Source organism: Calidris pugnax, unplaced genomic scaffold (genome assembly GCF_001431845.1).
Source record: "Calidris pugnax isolate Ruff unplaced genomic scaffold, ASM143184v1 scaffold63, whole genome shotgun sequence".
Classification (NCBI taxonomy): Eukaryota; Metazoa; Chordata; class Aves; order Charadriiformes; family Scolopacidae; genus Calidris; species Calidris pugnax.
In genome coordinates this window covers 6,843,319-6,861,278 of record NW_015090852.1, presented here as the reverse complement: position 1 = coordinate 6,861,278, position 17,960 = coordinate 6,843,319, and the positions used below count along the sequence as shown (strand labels likewise).

General features: G+C 37.0%; 2 protein-coding genes across 4 annotated transcripts in view; both read left to right on the top strand.

Moving 5' to 3' along the window:
* ZBTB41 (zinc finger and BTB domain containing 41) overlaps positions 1-8,813 on the top strand; it is a 34,704-nt gene extending 25,891 nt beyond the window's left edge. Inside the window, exons 12-13 of one of the 3 annotated variants that reach the window (XR_001412230.1) lie at positions 4,021-4,514; positions 6,229-8,813. Coding sequence is in view for 2 of the 3 variants with exons in the window: in XM_014943489.1 (XP_014798975.1) it covers positions 3,752-4,395 (644 nt within the window). In the remaining variant the exon portion in view is untranslated. Of the gene's footprint in view, positions 1-3,751 lie in introns of all 3 variants that reach the window. The other 2 variants (XM_014943489.1, XM_014943487.1) reach the window with 2 other exon arrangements.
* A 778-nt stretch (positions 8,814-9,591) lies between these two features.
* Positions 9,592-17,960, top strand: part of ASPM (abnormal spindle microtubule assembly) — a 30,630-nt gene continuing 22,261 nt past the window's right edge. Inside the window, exons 1-7 of the mRNA XM_014943345.1 lie at positions 9,592-9,888; positions 11,516-11,659; positions 12,044-13,397; positions 15,352-15,453; positions 16,204-16,350; positions 17,197-17,442; positions 17,599-17,666. Coding sequence (XP_014798831.1) covers positions 9,592-9,888; positions 11,516-11,659; positions 12,044-13,397; positions 15,352-15,453; positions 16,204-16,350; positions 17,197-17,442; positions 17,599-17,666 — 2,358 coding nt within the window. The remainder of the gene's footprint in view (positions 9,889-11,515; positions 11,660-12,043; positions 13,398-15,351; positions 15,454-16,203; positions 16,351-17,196; positions 17,443-17,598; positions 17,667-17,960) is intronic.

Below are 17,960 nucleotides of genomic sequence, written 5' to 3'. Positions count from 1 at the left end.
TTTTGCATGTTTGTTTTTCAAAGAGAAAATAAGTGGAGGACTAAACTACTCTGTTAAATTAATGTCAGATACGTAGCTTAGTTCTGCTCTCTCTTGCTTTCCGAGAGCAGTTTAAGCATACCTCAACTGAAAGTTATTTCCTGTGTGAAGCACTAAAGACTCTTCTGGTATTTTATATTGAATTAGCAGTACAGATTATGTTAACAAAATTGTATTTTACGGTTATATTTATGACTAAATATACAGACTTCATCTAAGAGTCCACCATGATGACAAGAGATATGAATGTGAAGAATGTGGGAAAACATTTATTCGACATGACCATCTGACGAAACACAAAAAAATACACTCAGGTAGGCATTTTCTTTGAAAATTGGTTTTGAAATTACTATTTTGAAATAAGATCAAATAAAAAAAATTAATTACAGATTTTTTTTTTCAGTACATGCAATGTTTTAGACCTCCTAAAAGTTCCTCTCGCCATTTTTAAGGTCTACTAAAGTAGGGTTAATCTTACATGTTTTCAAGATTTAAAAGACGAAGTGCTTCCTCCAAGTTAACATAGAAAGCCAAGGGACAGTCAAAAACATGTAACAGTGAATTGCTTTAAAAATAATAATAAAAAAAAGCAAAAGTGAAAAAGGAGGATTTTTTTCAATGAGTTCAGATTTCTTTTTTTTAATAGCAATTTTGTGAAACATCATTACCACAACACAGAAGAAGCTGTCACAGTCTCTGTCAAAGTTTGTACACTGATCACTTTAATGTAAAAACATCTAAGAGGTGTTTCTGTAGTCTCTGTTAGGGGAAGAGGGAAGGAAGGAAGGTGGTGGGAGTGAACCCTGAGAACAGCCAGATGGGGATGATGAGGAGGAAGAAAAAACAATCTTTCTCTTGCACTGAGAGTGGAAAGGTTATCAAATGTATAGGAAGAGCGAAGATTCACTGGGGACTTTTCAATCTTCAGAACAGGATCCAAAGTGACTGTAGCCTTCTAAAAGGCAAAATACTTTATGGGCAGCATGAAAATATGAAAGTGATCAGAGTGTAAACTTCCCGAGCCTTTATTTTGAAGAACAGCTTCTTTTTTGGTGTTTGAAATCATAACGTCTGCTATAAAATAAAGAAATCTTTGACAACTCAACTACAAAAAAAAAAATCCTCTTTTCTACTCTATTTGCTTTCCCCCCTCTAGAAAGTTACATTCTTTGACTGTCCACACTCCTCCTACTTACATGAGAAGAAATATTCTGCCACTTTGTGGAAGATCTCAAGATGACTAAAAAGAATCAAGATACTTTTAAACAGCAGCATAAAAGAAAAAGGTAACTATGTAAATCAGGGTAATTAAAAAGATAAATGCTGTGATATAATTTTAAGTTCTAAAAATTAGTAGATGAAAATAATTGGTATGTTTAAATAAGCTTCTCTTTTAAAGCCCCTGAATTATTGAAGATACCATATTTCGGGTCATAATGAAGAGAGTAGATTCCCAATCATTCACTTGTGCATTCGCCCATGCAGTGGGTGTTTGGGGAAGTATCCCTTAACTCATGAACATTAATTTCTTTGTAGAAATGAGAAACGGTCAGTAATAGTCATATACATCAAGTGGTAAAAATCCTTACCCTGATAGAACCAACATAGTTCTTGAATTTTGTTCTTTGGTAACAGAAAATCCTTCCCTGAGTAAGAGCTTGGATTGGATGGACTTTGCAAACATGGATCTGCTGTATGTCTTGGAATTACAGCTCTTTGACATTTAAAAAGTTCCAGAAGATTTAAACAAAATGTATTTAATTTTGCTTTTTTAGGTGAAAAAGCACATCAGTGTGAGGAATGCGGAAAATGTTTTGGCCGTAGAGATCACCTTACTGTTCATTATAAAAGTGTTCATCTAGGAGAAAAAGTTTGGCAGAAGTAAGTGTGGGGGTTCCGTGGCTGCGTAAGTACTTCTGTATTGTAACTGATTTTGTTGGGACTTGCATGTTTGTGCAGAATTCCAGTAGTCTGTGTGTTTGTTATGGCCATTACCTTAGAGATAACATTATTATGGTTTGAAGTGGATGTCAGAAAATTGCCTTCACAATTTATGCAAGATCTTTTCTTCGTAGCATAAGTAAATAAAAATATAAGAAGGATCAAATTTAAATCTGTCAATTAGCTGTCCCAATGTTGTTCTAAAATTGATGGTTTGCTGTAATATTGTCATTGCAGACTGGTTAAGACTTACTAGACATTACTGAAGCACTGTGAGAACTATCCCACAGTTGGGTATTTTAGAAGCTGGTAGCAGATTAGTCTATAGTTATGTCTATAAAATGAAAATGCAAGAGGATTTTTAAATTTTTGAGCTTCAAAAATCAGACTTTCAGAGATTTTCAAATCAGCTGAGACCTAATTGTTTTTCAAATTATGTGTTTTAACTGCTTGTACTTGTTAGCATTGTGGAGAAACCATTATAGACATGTCTATGTTGAAAGTATGGTATATTGTCTGCTTATTCTCTTTTTTTTTTCTTGGGAGCCAATAGCTACCAAGCAACCATTCCTAGTACTTTATTTATGGCATAATTCTGCCAAAGTGAAAGCCTCTTGTGGAAGTTGGGCAAAAACTGTTACTTAAGTATATTTTTGGGGTCATAAAAGAAGTTTTAGTGGCTTTTGCTCTTTGAATACTAAATGCCAATCCCATCAGAGAGTAAGATTCAACATTGAAAAGAATCTAATTGACTTTATTGCTGTGCAGAAGCCAGGAAATAGAAGCATAAGTAAGGAAATTTGGGAGCTTTGATATTCAGCTGTTTTGCAGTTAAAGATTTCATAAAGGACTGTGCACATTTTTTTTTTTTTTTTTAACCAAGTAACAATAAAGCTATCTAACATAAAATATCTTTTCTTCTTGAAAGATATAAAGCAACATTTCACCAGTGTGAAGTCTGTAAGAAAGTTTTTAAAGGCAAATCAAGTCTGGAAATGCATTTTAGGACACATTCAGGTAAAAATAAAATAAACTCCAATGAAACCACAAACATGTACGATTGTATTTTTATGCATCAACATTGATGGAATTATTTAATTCATTCTGGTTGTTGAGCATTCGGGGCAAGAGTAGCAGGAAGCAGCAAGACCTTTTATTGTTTCTCATTTGTTGGTCATTCCTGAATACTACCTTCTGAATATAGCAGTTGAAATATTGATAATCCTCAGCACAGGTTTCTGGTACTCTGCACTCTTTTTACTGGTGTATATTCTGGTGTATATTCTTGCCAAATTTACCCAGACTTTCTAAAAATTTCTGTGGTCCAGAGAATACTACATTTCAAGTGTTAATCTAAGCAAGGATTTGAAATCCCTTTAGAAGGGTTTACGTGCTTATATGTTTGACTTTGTTTTTCCTGCCTTATGTTTAGGGAAATCATTGTCCTTTTGAAATGTATAGAAGTACAAATTGAGCTTATTTAATACCAGTATCATAACAGTTTAAAGACTGTTCTTTTTTATTTGGATTTTATCCTGTTTGTTTTTGTACATACTTGACAGAAATCCTGAGTATTGAGAGAATTGTTTGTAAGGGTATGCTAATATAACTTCTAAACAAACTTCTAATGGCTCCCTTGATTCCAAAATTGATGCTAGACATAAGCTATTTATTTTGAGTAGAATTGTTTTATGCTAGGTCTCTATGTATTTGCATATTAATGCGTGACACAGTGTCACTCAGAATAACTAGTTCTTCTTTGTCTTTACAGGCGAGAAGCCCTACAAATGTCAAATCTGTAATCAGTCTTTCAGAATTAAGAAGACATTAACGAAACACATGGTTATTCATTCAGATGCTCGACCTTTTAATTGTCAACACTGCAATGCAACATTTAAACGAAAAGACAAGCTGAAATACCATATCGATCATGTTCATGGATCAAAGGCTGCAGAAGAGGCATTGACATCTTCTTCAGAGGAAAAGCTAGTCTCCTTACCAGTGCAGTACACCTCCGATGACAAAGATTACCAAACTGAGGCTAAGCAGTACGTGGAACAGTCCAAAGCATATCAATCAGAAGCCAAAACTTTGCTACAGAATGTATCTGGAGAAGTTTGTGTGCCTGTGACTCTGGTACCAGTTCAGATGCCTGATCCACAAGCTGATCTGGTACAGCATACTGCTCAGTCACACGGCATCCTTCCCCCGCAACCCGAGCAGACAGATTATCAACGAGCAACAGATCTATCATTTCTAGAGAAATATACTCTTACTCCACAACCTGCAAACATTGTTCATCCTGTAAGGCCTGAACAAATGTTGGATCCTAGAGACCAGTCGTATCTTGGAACTTTACTGGGGCTAGATACAGCTCCTAGTGTACAGAATATTTCAAACAATGAACATTCATGATCAGACCATAACATTCCACCTAATCTACTAAGCCATTAGCCAACAGAAGGCTGATATGGCAATTAAGATTTATATTTTATTTGGACTCATGAGTCTTCTGCATAGTTTTGGAAAATCAGGTTTGTTTACATAATATTTGAACATTTAGGAACATTTTAATGCATACTGAGAGAGTGTTTCTTGTGATTTTAAGAGTTTTTAAAAATCTTATAGAAGGTCTTTTAAAAATTATGCTCTGAAATATCTTTTAAGGATAGTGGCTGAAAAATGTAATTACATATCGGGCTATTATTTTTTAAAAAAATTGCCTTTCTGCATCTCACTTTGAGTTAGTGTTTTAAGTGTAATAGAAAGCATTCTGGAAGTATAAGGATTATATCAAATTCATTGAAAGTTGTAAGGACAGGCAGGGATGTAAAACACAAAACTTTGAATTATATTTCACATAGAAATTAAAATATAATTTTACTTCAGGCATTTTGGAGGGTTTTAAAGTCTGCCGAACTCTAGAGCCTAGCCAATAGACACAGGAACTAGATTCTTCTGAAGAGTGATTCAGAAATTTTATGAAGACACTAAACAGGATGTTTGGTGATCCCCCTGAGTATAATTAGGCTGCCTAAATTTGGCCTCCTAATTCTTATTTGATCTCTAAATAATGAATTATCTGCGAAGATCTAGACAATGGCATTGTCTTAATTTTCTACAGTTATTACTATTTTAATATGCTTTTTTTCATGCCTTTTCAATCTTGTTTGTTCTCTAAAGTGTGCCCCACACTCTAACTTTGAAAGAAATGGGAGTATTTGCAAGGTCAGTTTAGTCTATGAACAGTCATATAGGATTGGCGTGGTTTATCCTTGTTAGAGCATAAGTTATAACAGGGTCCCACATTAGCATGCTCATTTTCAGGTTACCTGTGACAGAGAAGAAATTTAAAGGCTTTTATTTCCAGAACAGTACTCAAGTTCTATTTAAAAAAACAAATAATCAGTAATTATAGTGAGTTGCTAATGAAATTGATTTGTTTCTCACTTTCTTGTACTGTGTTTATAAAACAAAGTCAAACTCTTCAGAGTATTTTATGTCTTCAATTATTTTTAGTTTTTTCTTTACTAGACATAAAGGTTTTTTTCCAAAAGAACCATTTTGATTGAACTACAAGTCTAGTATAATTCACCATGAAATCTAGTATAATTTAACCTTGTAAAGCTTTCTATTTTAAGTCTACTTTAAAAATAATTTTTCTATGTTTGTTTGGTGAATAATATGCCAAAGAAAGTATCTGAAGTAATTTTATAATCTTCATTATTACTCACAAGAATTACATATGAAGGCAAAATTTTCCCCAGTTTTCCCTATTCGGAAATTATTGTCTTACAGTTTAAAATGGGAAACTGGACATATGTGTAATATTATAACTGTTAAATTTACCCAATAACCTGAACAAAAGTGATCTGTGGTGAGAAGCTTGTTTATCACTCCAGTTCCACAAACTCTAAATGGCATGGATCATTTTAAACCCTATTTAAATACTTTGGTGTTAGGTTCTTTTAATCCCTGTCTACTTCAGTGTTGAGCAGTTTGCAGGAGAGGGGCCAGAGCTGCCTGAATGTTCATATTTTGAAGCTTGTACCCTAATGGATTCTTATCTAAACACACCAAAGATTTCTGTTAGCTGTTAAATAGTGGCAGAGTTATAGAATTTTAAGTGTTATCAATATTTAAATAGGACTTAGCCAAAGAAGCACAATAGAAGTCCTAAACTTTAAAAGTTCAGTTTGTAAAACAGGACTACATATGTTTAACTGTTCTATGTTTGTATCTCTAAAGGAAAATTTAGAGCTGTGCTCTGGGAATGTTCAGACTGACGTGCTGTAAATATATCTGGTAAGAAGCTGAATACTAGCAAATATACAGCAATAATGAGGCCATTGAATGCCACCTTTTGAAAGGACACTATCAAGTACTACCCTTCCTGCTTTCTAACTCCATCTTCATCTCCTTTCAAAATAAAACTGTTTCTGTCATCTTTACACTCCATGGCTTGAAAACTACTGTTTATGTGTAGTTTTCAAGTCGCTGTGTATGTATCATACTCATATTAGCGCATGTGGACGTGAAACGTGATTTCCAGCATTTATAATTGTGCCATTAAAAATAACCCAACATCTGTGGTGTCAGTGCAGTTCTCAGACTAAAAAGCCTATCTCTTTGTCTTTTCTGTCCTACCACAGAAAACAATACTGTAGGATTTTGACAAAACAGTGGCTTAAAAATAGTTAGAAACTAATTTTTTCTTTTAAAATCCAGTCTGTTTGGAAGGCACTCTAGGAAGATACTAAAATGGAATTTGGATCATATTTACTTGATAATGTCCTTTTTAAAATTCTTTCATGATTGTGCCTTTTACATATATTCTGAATAATGGCTTTTTCTCTAGTTCAGAAAACATTAAGGTCAATATCTTCCAAAGGGCTTCATGTTTTTGTGTGCCCAGCAAGAAGCAGATTATAAAAGGACTCATTTTTCAGAAAAACAAGCACTATCTTTGCTGTTTGGGTGGCCAGAATTACTAGTCATTCCTGGAAAAAATGACCTACTAGTTCTTTGGCGTTCTTTTATTTGCAGATAACCCTACTAGTTAATGTTTTTACCTGCTGGTCAGGCTGGATCATTGCCAGTTGACAGTGAAAGAAAATAGGAAAGCTTATTATGTGCTAGATACATAGTTTTTATTTTTTTAATATCATGAGCTATAATTCTTATGGCTTTACATCTATTTAAAATTCATATATGAGCAAAGTAAATTTTCATGGACTGGTACTTCATTTGGTAGGTGAAAGTAGCTGATCTCTGCTTGATGGAGGCCAGTTCCTCTTACGAGGACTGGAGTTGAAGGGCAGAGATCCTCACCTCACAGCTGCAAAGATGAAACTCCGCAGGTGTCTGGCACCTCCATTTTAATCTGTATATGTCTCATCCAAGAGTGCATGTCCTGTTGATCTGGAGGGTGCTTTTACAATAAAGGCTATGCTTTATCTGGCAGTTATTGACTCAGTTGACCATTTGTTGCCAAAGAAGGAAGAAGCAGGTCTCCTAAAAATTTCTCTAAAATAAGATCAGTGGCACATTGCACAAAGTTGGTCTTTTCTACATGCTGACCTTTGGGAAGAAGAGTGGAGTCCGTGTTGGAACTCTAAACTTCTACATGGTTCTGAGAACTTACTGCACTCGTTCTGTTTAAACATTGAATTCTGTATTTTTGCTGAACAAATTTCTGGTTGTTGACTGGGATACTGCCTTTAATTCTTTAAGTGGATTTTATGCTTGGTTTATTTATTTATATTGGAATTTCCTCTTTGAGCACTGACACTTTTCCTACAGAGGTATGGCTCTCATGGGTTCTTTTTATGCTGAACATCAGTAATTGTAATGGTGGTGATGTATCTTCTGTAAGGCTGTGGTTTCCTTAAAAATATATTGCTACTTTAGCCTGGATTATAATTTGGGTAGTTATTTTTGAAGACGGGTCATGCCAGAACACAATGACAAAAGCTTTACTTGGTATCATCAAAGAGCTAAGCTTATTTCCGTAGTAACCGATGTGAGAGGGCATTCAGAACTCTGAATGCTTCTAAGGAATTGCCTCCGAACGTGCTTGATTGAACATGAGATGTGTTATGTGCTAAGGAATAAATGACCCTCGAGTTTTTAAATTTAAAATAATTTCTGTGTAGTAGAATGTAGAATTATGAATGAATTCTGAGACGGCTGTTGTAGATGAATAGGGTTTTTTCCCTGAAAACAATGAAAAAGATGTGGAATTTTTCTATATTGAGCATACATGCATAACTCATCCAGATTGTGTGTTCTCCAGGTGACTGACACTTAAGGGAAATAGATTGCGTTTGTCTGTAGGTCCTTGTGTCTGCTGTCACATGGGATCTTTTCCTAGGATATCACCTCACGGCGATTGGGTTGTTTCATCGTAAGTGTTGAAGAATGACACCGGCAGAATATAATGCAGGGCAGTCGCTTTGCTTCAGCCTGTAAGGATCTTTTTCATGGTTCATAAGAATTGTTTTGGTTTAAAAGGATTTGATGGAATAAAGGTAGCAATGGCAAACTTTTTTAATGCTCAATGACCATTTTGATCATGTTTAAATGTTGGTCCTTTTATATGAAAGAATAAGATAAAATAAACTCAATATTTTGTCACCGGTATATGAGATAACGTGTTTTAAATGTGGACTGTATAGGTTGATATTTTAGATGGAAGTCTTTAAGTAAAGTTGTCTTTTTAGGGGAAATTCTTTGCTGTAAGGAAAAGTTAGGAAGTGTACTGTAAATGTAGAAGTACTCAGTCCTATGTGTAATTTTGATTGTTATGGAAAAGTAAAGTTCTTTTGTCTTAACATTGCTTGCTTCACAGGATTTCTTGCAGGGATGCTTGTGCTAAGTTTTGATTTCTGATTATTTTTCTTTTAAACAGCATGGAAACACAGCATTCTGTGTGTCTGTCAGTTTCAAAGCTCATGAAAGATAAGCAGACGAGGCAAACTTTTCCCATCACATCTGCACGCGTCTCGTTCTACTTTTTATTTTAAAATATTTTGTAAATTAAATTTATTTAGAAAAAAAACACTTGGCTTCGCGTGGCTTATTATTTTTTAGTAGGAGGAGAGCTTTTTTTTAGCCCGGGTGTTTGCTAAATCCATTTTTTTGTTTGTTTGTTTGATTCTGTTTGTTTTTAATTTTGAAGCATCACTCAAACCATCCAATGCTAAGCCGAAGGCCGTTTCCCGTTACCAGCTCCCTGGGTGGAGGAGACCAAGGCCTTCGCCCGGGGCCTTGATGGAGCTGCCCGGTCCCGGGGGCGCGGAGAAAGGTGGGAGGAGAGGGATGCGGGGAGAGAGGGATGCGGGGGGAACCCCCTCCCACCCCCGGGCCCGCTCCGCTCCCGCCGCCGGGCCGTGTCGCCTCTCCCCCGCCCCGCTGAGGCCGGGCCGTTTAAATAAAACGCCCAGCGCTGATTGGCGGAGAAGCGAAGGGGCGGGCTCGCACGGGGATTGGTGGAGGCGCCCCGTTTGAACGGAGGCGCGGCCGTTGGTGCGGTGAGGGAGCGGTGTCGGTAGTGGCGGTGTCGTGAGGAGAGCTGAGAGCTGGGCCCGTCTCCGGGGTTCTGCCCCGGCTATGGCCGCGGGGTTCTTTCCCGGAGCGACAGCGTGGGAGCAGAGTCCTCAGCGGCGGCGCTGGGCCGTGCGGCGGGGTGAGGAGGAGGAGGAGGATGACGAAGGCCCCGCCGTGCTGGTTCTGAGCCACTTCTCCCGGCCGCCCTTCCTCAGTTTCGGCAGCCTTCGCGTCGGTGCCTCCCGCACTCGCCTCTTGGGCATCGATAATCCCAACGCGGAGGACGCTGAGGTGGTCGTCGATCGCTTCCCTGCTTCGGCCAGGGGCTTTAGCCTTGAGTATCGCCGCTTCTCTGTGCAGGTACCGGCCGGGGGGCGGTGTGTGTGTGTGTGCGCGCGTGCCTGCGCGCGCGTGACACGCGAGGGGTCCCTCGAGCCTCCCTCTGAGGGGGGCTGAGGCGGGAGCTCCCCGCTTTTGGGCGGCAGAGAAAGACGCGCTGAGGAGATGTTACTGGTCTGCGGGCTGATCCTCCCCCGGGAGAAGTCACGCGTGACTGGCCGGGTAGTCCTACGGCCTTAGGTGGCCCATACCCAGGAAGCTGCGCTGCGGCTGTGGGTGGCGTTTGTGGGTGCCTGTCTCGGTCCCACCTGGAGCTTTAGGTGGTGGCATTACACCGCTCCGGGGCTGGGAGCTGTCAAAGGCTACGGAGGCAGTAAATCCTGGCTCTACAGAGTTGATCTCTTGCTTTTTATTTTTGCAGTAAGGTCCCCAAAAAAATTAAATTAATTGTTCTCTGGGAATGTGGCTATAAAGACAGGGACAGAATAACAAGAGGTGTTTTAAAAGCGTCATCTCAAAACGTTGGAGGATGTCTGCTGAGTTGAGGAAAAAGGCTGAGGAAGCTTGTGAAGAGGGTAATAACTCACTCTTCTGAATGTTAATTAATAATACAATAGAGGCTAAAGCAGGCTTAATCTGGGAATAAATCTTTATGATTCCCAAGGAAATAGGAGCTATGGTTAATCCAATCAATGGCAATTTTTAAAAGGACAGTTTGGACAAACACATAGATATGGTCATCTAGACTCTCTAGAATTTCTTTAGGAGAGAAAGAAACTCTCAAGATCTCTTACAGCGGTATGCCTATGAATATAGGTTGGAGTCTCGCTATGAAGTGTTTGAATGACAAGTTCTTATAATAGTTGGTGAATACTAACTGTTGTTAACCTGCTTTACTCTATAAGCCATATTTAACTAGTTGGTATGGTTTCATTAAATGCATCTGCCCAAGGAGGTGGAACTCCTAATGAAAATGCTCAAAAGACAGGTCATTTTCATACTCTCCTTTGGATTTTGTCTGAGGTATAGCCATTCTTTGGTCTGTTAGTATCAATATCAGCAGAGCACCGAAATGATTCAGTAGAGGTCACTGTGCACTGTGAAGAATCTTTACATAGATCATACATAGCTCCACAACTTCCATGTTCATTTGCAGTGTCTTCATTTGTATTCAACCATGTTGTGTGTCAAATCTTATAATTGCAGGTCGTTTGGCTTTAAAAAAACAACACTGATATTTAGATTCAGCTAAAATCCTAAAAATTAACTTCTGAGTATTAGCTCAAACATAACTATCTCAAAATTACTTTAGAGGACTTATTTGGTTAATATGTGCAAAAAGTTAGGTAATTTATTCTATTCACCCTTACTCAAATCTTGTCACTTTTACTATATGTTCCCGTTATAGTTTCATCAAGAGGTACATGACCTTTTAGTTAGACAACATTTTTGATTGCTTAAATTTAGATGTCAGAGGGGAAAAAGCTGATGCTTAAACATTTAACAGTTGTTTATCATTTCATGTTTTTGTAATATATATAGCTTCTATATGCTGCTTCTCATTTGATTTGATTGCTCTATCTTTGATGTCACATAAGTGTACCTAGATGCTAGATACTAAACATTTCTTTTTTTTTTTTCCCAATAGTCAGGACAAAGAATCTTTGTTTCTGTAACATGGACACCATTAGAAGAAGGAAAAGTCAGAGAACTGGTAACTTTCGTTGTTAATGGCGTTGTAAAGCATCAAGCTGTGCTCCTGGGTATTGCTGAGCAACCTCCAAAGAAAAAGGTGAGTGTGTGTTTGTGTGTCCTAGTTCTCTCTGGCATAGCTGACACAGATATTATTTTAATTAGTAGGAGATGAATTCTCCTTTCAATAAAGGAGAATTAAAACTTGATAAATTATACTGTCTGCAGCAATGCCCCGTGTCTTAAAAATTTTTCAGCTGGATTGGAAAGTAGACACTAGTGCATTACATCTGAGAATAAAACTAAAACATGACCAAAAAACCAAAAGTTTTCAAGCCTGGAAATAACTTGCAGTGAATTTTGCACTAGGTGTTCTTTTTATTATATTTTTAGCCTTTGAATGAATACACTAGTGATGTTCATTTTTTATACATAATAAAGTACATAGAAAGTCAGCATACTAACTTTCATTTATTTTTTTCAGAGGAGTCTTTGGGATACTATAAAAAAGAAAAACTCTTCAGAAACATTTGGTTCAAAAAAAGTCAAAAGTACTTCAAAAGTTAAAAATGTTAATAAAACCTTTCAAGTTTCCCAGAAGGTGGATAGACTTAGAAGCCCACTTCAGCCGTGTGAAAATCAAAACACAGTGCAAAATAGTATATCCCCAGGAAATGACTCTTTCATTGGGTCAGAAAATAAATTGCCTATATCTCCTATTGCACCAGTGCTAGAGGAAGATCACAATACTGTTGGCACACCACTTGCGATGAGAAGATCTACTACATTCTCGGATATTGCTGCCATAAATGAGAAGTTATTGCCTGAAATAGACAGCTGTAATGTCAAGAAATGTATTGATGAGCAAAACGAATTAACATCTGAAAGTACATACAGTTCTACTGGCTTAACACAACTGCCCATTTCAAACAACGAAGTAGTTCTTAATTGTACACTTTCGCCAGTTTGTACTCCAGAACACTCAGCATCAGTGCCTGCTTTAGGTGCAAGGAGAATTTTAAGTCCAGACTCTTTTGTAAAAGGTAGTTATCAAGTGGATATAGATACAATAGAGCAGTCTGTTCCAATTTTGTCACCTGATCAATTTCTGAAAGACATCTTGTCAGATCAGCAATCAAAGACTTCTATACTTGAGACAGCTTTAATATCATCTACTACAGAGACTTGCATTGTAAAGAAATCCCTACCCTCAAAATGGGATAAAAATGGAGCTATGGAGACAAAAACTCATATTCATATAGAACACAACCTAAATGAAGTCTTTGAGATGCATAACATAGAGTCACAGGTACTTCACTATGACAAACGCAAAGAAAACCACATCAGTTTTCCTTCTACAGAGGAGCTTCAGACTCACAGTTCTTCTCAGAGAGAGCAACCAAAAAAGCGTCCAGTTCTTTCTGCCACTGTCATAAAAAATAAGCGTGATGCTGCTGAAGACAAAAGAACGGAAACCGTCCAGCCAAAATCTAAAAAATGCCTCAGTAAAGCAATAATGGAATGTGCTGATGTGGTGCCTGTACATAGAAAAGCAGAAATACATAAGCACCTTCCAGTTATAGATCCCATTTCAGCAGAAAGTACATGTCACGATGACAAAGTTAATTCATCTCCTACTGGATCAACTGCTTTGTGTCGTAAGAGGAAAAGTGAAATATACGTAGAAAATAGTAGAGTTACAGCTCCACTGTATGTGGAAGAAGTGGAAAGAAAAAGAACTCTTATATCTTGTGTAGACAATAAAACAAATACTACTATGAGACCATCAGCCATCAAACGCACAAACCGAGAGAGAGTAGGGCAGAGAAAGAAAACTGGTGAGCAGTATTTCCTTCATTTACCACTTTCTGAAAAATGTCTTTGATTATGAAATTTGTATAGCAAACTAAAGCATGTAGCAACAGTCAAAAATATTTTATGTCACTGAAACATGGGAATTTGTGTTTTTGTTTGATATTGCCTGCATTTTAATTAGGTCATAATTTTGGCTCAGTACTTGGCTTCAAATTTACTTTATTCTTTTGTAAACCTTGTTACTGACAGGAGCAGGAAAAGTATCTAGTATTTCTCAAGCAGAACCCTTGTTATGGAATTCAAATTTACTAGAAACTTACTCGCTGCATGAGATTTCTGTCATATGTACACTTACTACTGGAATATTTGATTCCATTACTGTGCTAATGTGTTTTCAAATATGTAGTTCCCACGTCTCATTCATGCTGCCTGCTTTGCACTGTCTGTAATTGGCTTGTTGTCAGCCTTGTGTGGATCTTTCTGCCTTTATAGTTTGCCAATACTTTGTTGCTTGAAGATCAGAAGTAGTTGACTTCTTGTATTTTAGCGTATTTTGGGTTTTCTGAATGTTCTGTTCCCAAGCTCTGGAATGGAAAAAGAATGAGGGTCTGGAATGGAAGGGAGCTTTTAATTTCCAGAATTATGGCTTTCAGATCAAAATAACATGTTGCTTTCTTCAGTTCAAGTGATCTGTTCTGTGAACTAGACTTGATTTGGGGCTTTCAGAAATTGACTTTGATTCCGGGCTTTTTAAGGTAGTCTACATAGAAACAACACATTAACAGTGTTAATGTGCAGTGGGAAAAGCTATGTTATCTACCAGGTTATTTCTATTCATCCACTAGGGTAAGGATAGATGGGCTGGACAAGGAAGTATTCTGTGAGCCTTAAATGACTTTGGTGTCTCTTAATCCTAATTGTGAAATGCAATAATGATGACAGCGTTGAGTTACATTCTTCTTGACAATTTTTCTGGAGGAATATAACCTGTTAGTCTTTTAATTGCATAGGCATTGTCTCTAGGCTTCAAAAAGAAAAATTATATTTCACTACTAAAAGTTAACTTTGAAATGTCCATCATTAATTTAATCTACTTGAGATCCAACTTTCTTAAAAATTATCAGAATGCATTTAAAATGTATAAGAAGTGCATGAGAGATTGGAATGATGAATTCACTTCTCTAGAAGTGACCATTTTATGAAAAACACTATTTCAGCTAAGCAGGAGAGGAATGAAAGGGAAATTGAGTTCTGAAGCACCATCCTGTCAGGGGATGTCAGGCAGCAGCTATAGTTCATCTCCAACAGCATACTTTTTTAATCTTTCATTTAGTGTCAATGTAACAAAATGATTGCACTAGAAGTATGTATTCTTATGTTGAGAGCTCAGAAAGCCTAGATCTGCATTTTTTCTTTGTGTTTTATTTAAGTCCTGCTGCTGCTGTGTGGTGGAGAATACTTACTGGCCTACTGCCTTACTGCTTAAACTAACACAAATCAGTATCAATGTAGTGTGCCATCTATCACAGAAGCATAGAATTGTCTAGGTTGGAAGGAACTTTTCAGATGGAGTACAACCATCTATCTGTGGGAAGAGGTGTGTAAAGCCCTAAAAGTCATACCTCTTATCCCAGATGCTTATATAATACACACTTTCACGTATTCTTATGCATATTTTTACCAATTAGCTTAGTGTTTCTAGCTATACGGTAAGGAATTGCAAATACTACATTTCCTTAGTGTGTGGAAGAACTGTAAAATATGATAGCACTTATTTACTCTTAACTATTTTTCTCTTTTGATTGTAGTCAAACTGCTTTGCTTAACTTTTTTCCATCAATGGGAGATTACTGGTGTTTTGTATGGGTTCACGGGGAATTGCTTGAGTTCCATAACACTTTGTAAGTGTTCCGAAGCTTTATACATTAACTTTCACTGACATATTTGTTGTTGATATTTGTGTGTTAATGCTTGTAGGTCCTTCACTTCAGAAAGCATCTATAACTAGCAACAGAACTAGTAAACCCGTCCCTGGATTGGCTCAGTCTCACCTGACATTTGTGAAACCACTGAAAACAGGTAGGCAGATTCCTGATATTTAGTGAAACAGTAGATGCTGAACTGAATGTCACAATTGCAGTACTGCTAGTGATTGGTAAGACCCAACTGGTTAGAGCTGAGATGAAATAGAAGATTGTACCTGTAATGAGTCAATATCTAGTAGAAAAATATGTGTAACCTCTTATGTTCCACTTTGACCACTCATAAGAAAATCAATTGCAACACATGACCAGCTGAAGGTAAATGTTATTCTCCTCCAGTTTTGCCTGTATTGTAAAAGCTACATTACAGATATGTTCACACCTGACTGACCATTACCAGAGAAGTGACTCTTCCATAGATGATAACATTTTAATACAACAACTGAATACCTATTAAGAGAAAATTTCTTACCAAAAAGATACTGGTTTTGCAGAGCTAATAATACTAAGTTGACCTGATCAGGAGAATGTACGTATAAAATGGCTCTTTCTGGCTCATCTGACTCAGCTTGGTTTTGCTCCAAGATGTGGATTGCAAATGGCCTGGGTTCTAAAAGTCTTGTCTTTGTTCCAGTGCTTTAGTGACTTAATCCATGTTTTGTAGCTGAAACTTATTTACTGGTGACTGATCTGCAAGTCACTGAAGGTTTGAAAAATCTGCTTTTTGCTGCTATAGTGTTAAATGGAATGTCAAATGTTAATTCTTTCCACAATGAAATGCATATTGGTTATCAAACAGTTTATGAACTGGAGAGATTTACTTTTCTTTTTAATTTTTTTTATTAAGTCATTCCTAGGCACCCAATGCCTTTTGCTGCTAAAAACATGTTTTATGATGAACGTTGGAAGGAGAAGCAGCAACGAGGTTTTACCTGGTGGTTAAATTTTGTACTTACTCCTGATGACTTCAGTGTAAAAACAAACACCTCAAAAGGTAAGAGTACAAGAATTTTTATTTGGTCTTTTAATGTTCTTAAACATTATATAGTGTGCTTTATTAATACTGATGAATAGTAGTACTAGCTTACCACTAGTCCCATCTTGTCACTTTCATTCACGTAACATTAAGCTCTTAGGTAAGAGTAGATTTTTTGGGTCTTAATTTTTACGTATCACCTGGGTTTCCCTTTTCAGCCTTTGACTTAATAAATTATTATCATAAACTAAATATATAGTAATGTGTTTCAGTGGTGGTTATGCTAGAAAATATGGAATATGTTGAGCGGATCTCCCACTGGAGACAGTGCTATCCATCCCAGCAGAATTAACCCTTTTTGGAGTTGTATTTTCCCCTTGTGATAATTGCAGATGGTGCACTTGCTCACACCAAGCACAGCAGGCCCCCCACCTGAATGGGGAGTGTGCTCTGCAGCAAGAAATACACACTGGAACATGTGGCTTGTGGCACTGCTCAGTGGGTATTGAGTGGGAAACCTCTACCTACAGAAAGACATTCTATGTTATTTGACTAAAATTGTGGCGATGTACTTTTTTTTTTTTTCTCTAGCTTCAATCTAAAAAAATTGAAGATTGTACATTTGATCTTAAAACTGAATTCCTAGCCCTGCTCGCTTATGAAATTAGCAGTTATATTAAATTTTTGACTAGTATACATCTATTTGACAATATATGTTTAGTGCAATAGCTGATAAGCTTCCTAGGCATAAAATTATTAGTCTGAAGGAAAATAACAAAATGAGCTTAGAGAAGAGAAAATAAATGAGGTGGGCAAAGCTACCTTTGAGATGTAAATGCATACTTTTTGTGTGTGTTTAAACAGTAAATGCAGCTGCTCTTATCTTGGGAGAAGAGAACCATCATAAAATCAGTGTTCCTAAAGCACCAACGAAAGATGAAGCATCTCTAAAAGCTTATACAGCTCATCGTAAGCTGAATAAGTTACGACGTAATGCTTGCCGTTTGTTTACATCTGAAACAATGGTTAAAGCTATTAAGAAGCTGGAAGTTGAGATTGAAACTAGACGTTTGCTAGTTCGTAGAGACAGACATCTCTGGAAAGATGTAGGTAAGAATACTAAAACTTGGCATCCTCTCTTTTCTTGCAAGTAGAAAAAGGATTAGTTGCGCACTAAGTTGACTTAATCTAAGACTGGTTGATAGAAATTTTTGTTATAATATAAAATGTTTGCTGGATGTAATATTGCAAGATGCTCTCTTGCAGGAGAAAGGCAGAAAGTCCTTAACTGGCTTTTATCTTACAACCCTTTGTGGCTGCGCATAGGTCTGGAGGTAAGTGCAGAATTTATGGTCTGTAATCAAAGTTTAAAAAACATCTGGCAATTTTTTTAGTAGGGGATGTTAAGGGTTTCTTTATGTTTTTTATTTTACTAATTCAGGTAGGTTCAATTCAGTTGTAAAGTCTTTATATCTCTTAAATTATTACAACAGGCTTGCTTTTTAAAAAAGTGCTTGCCTTATCAAAAAGAAAAATATTTAATCAAGGAAGGTGGAAGTTAACTCTCTGACCAATAAATAGCACAACAGAAGCTTCCTGTCAGTTTCACCCTTTAGTAAACTGGAGAA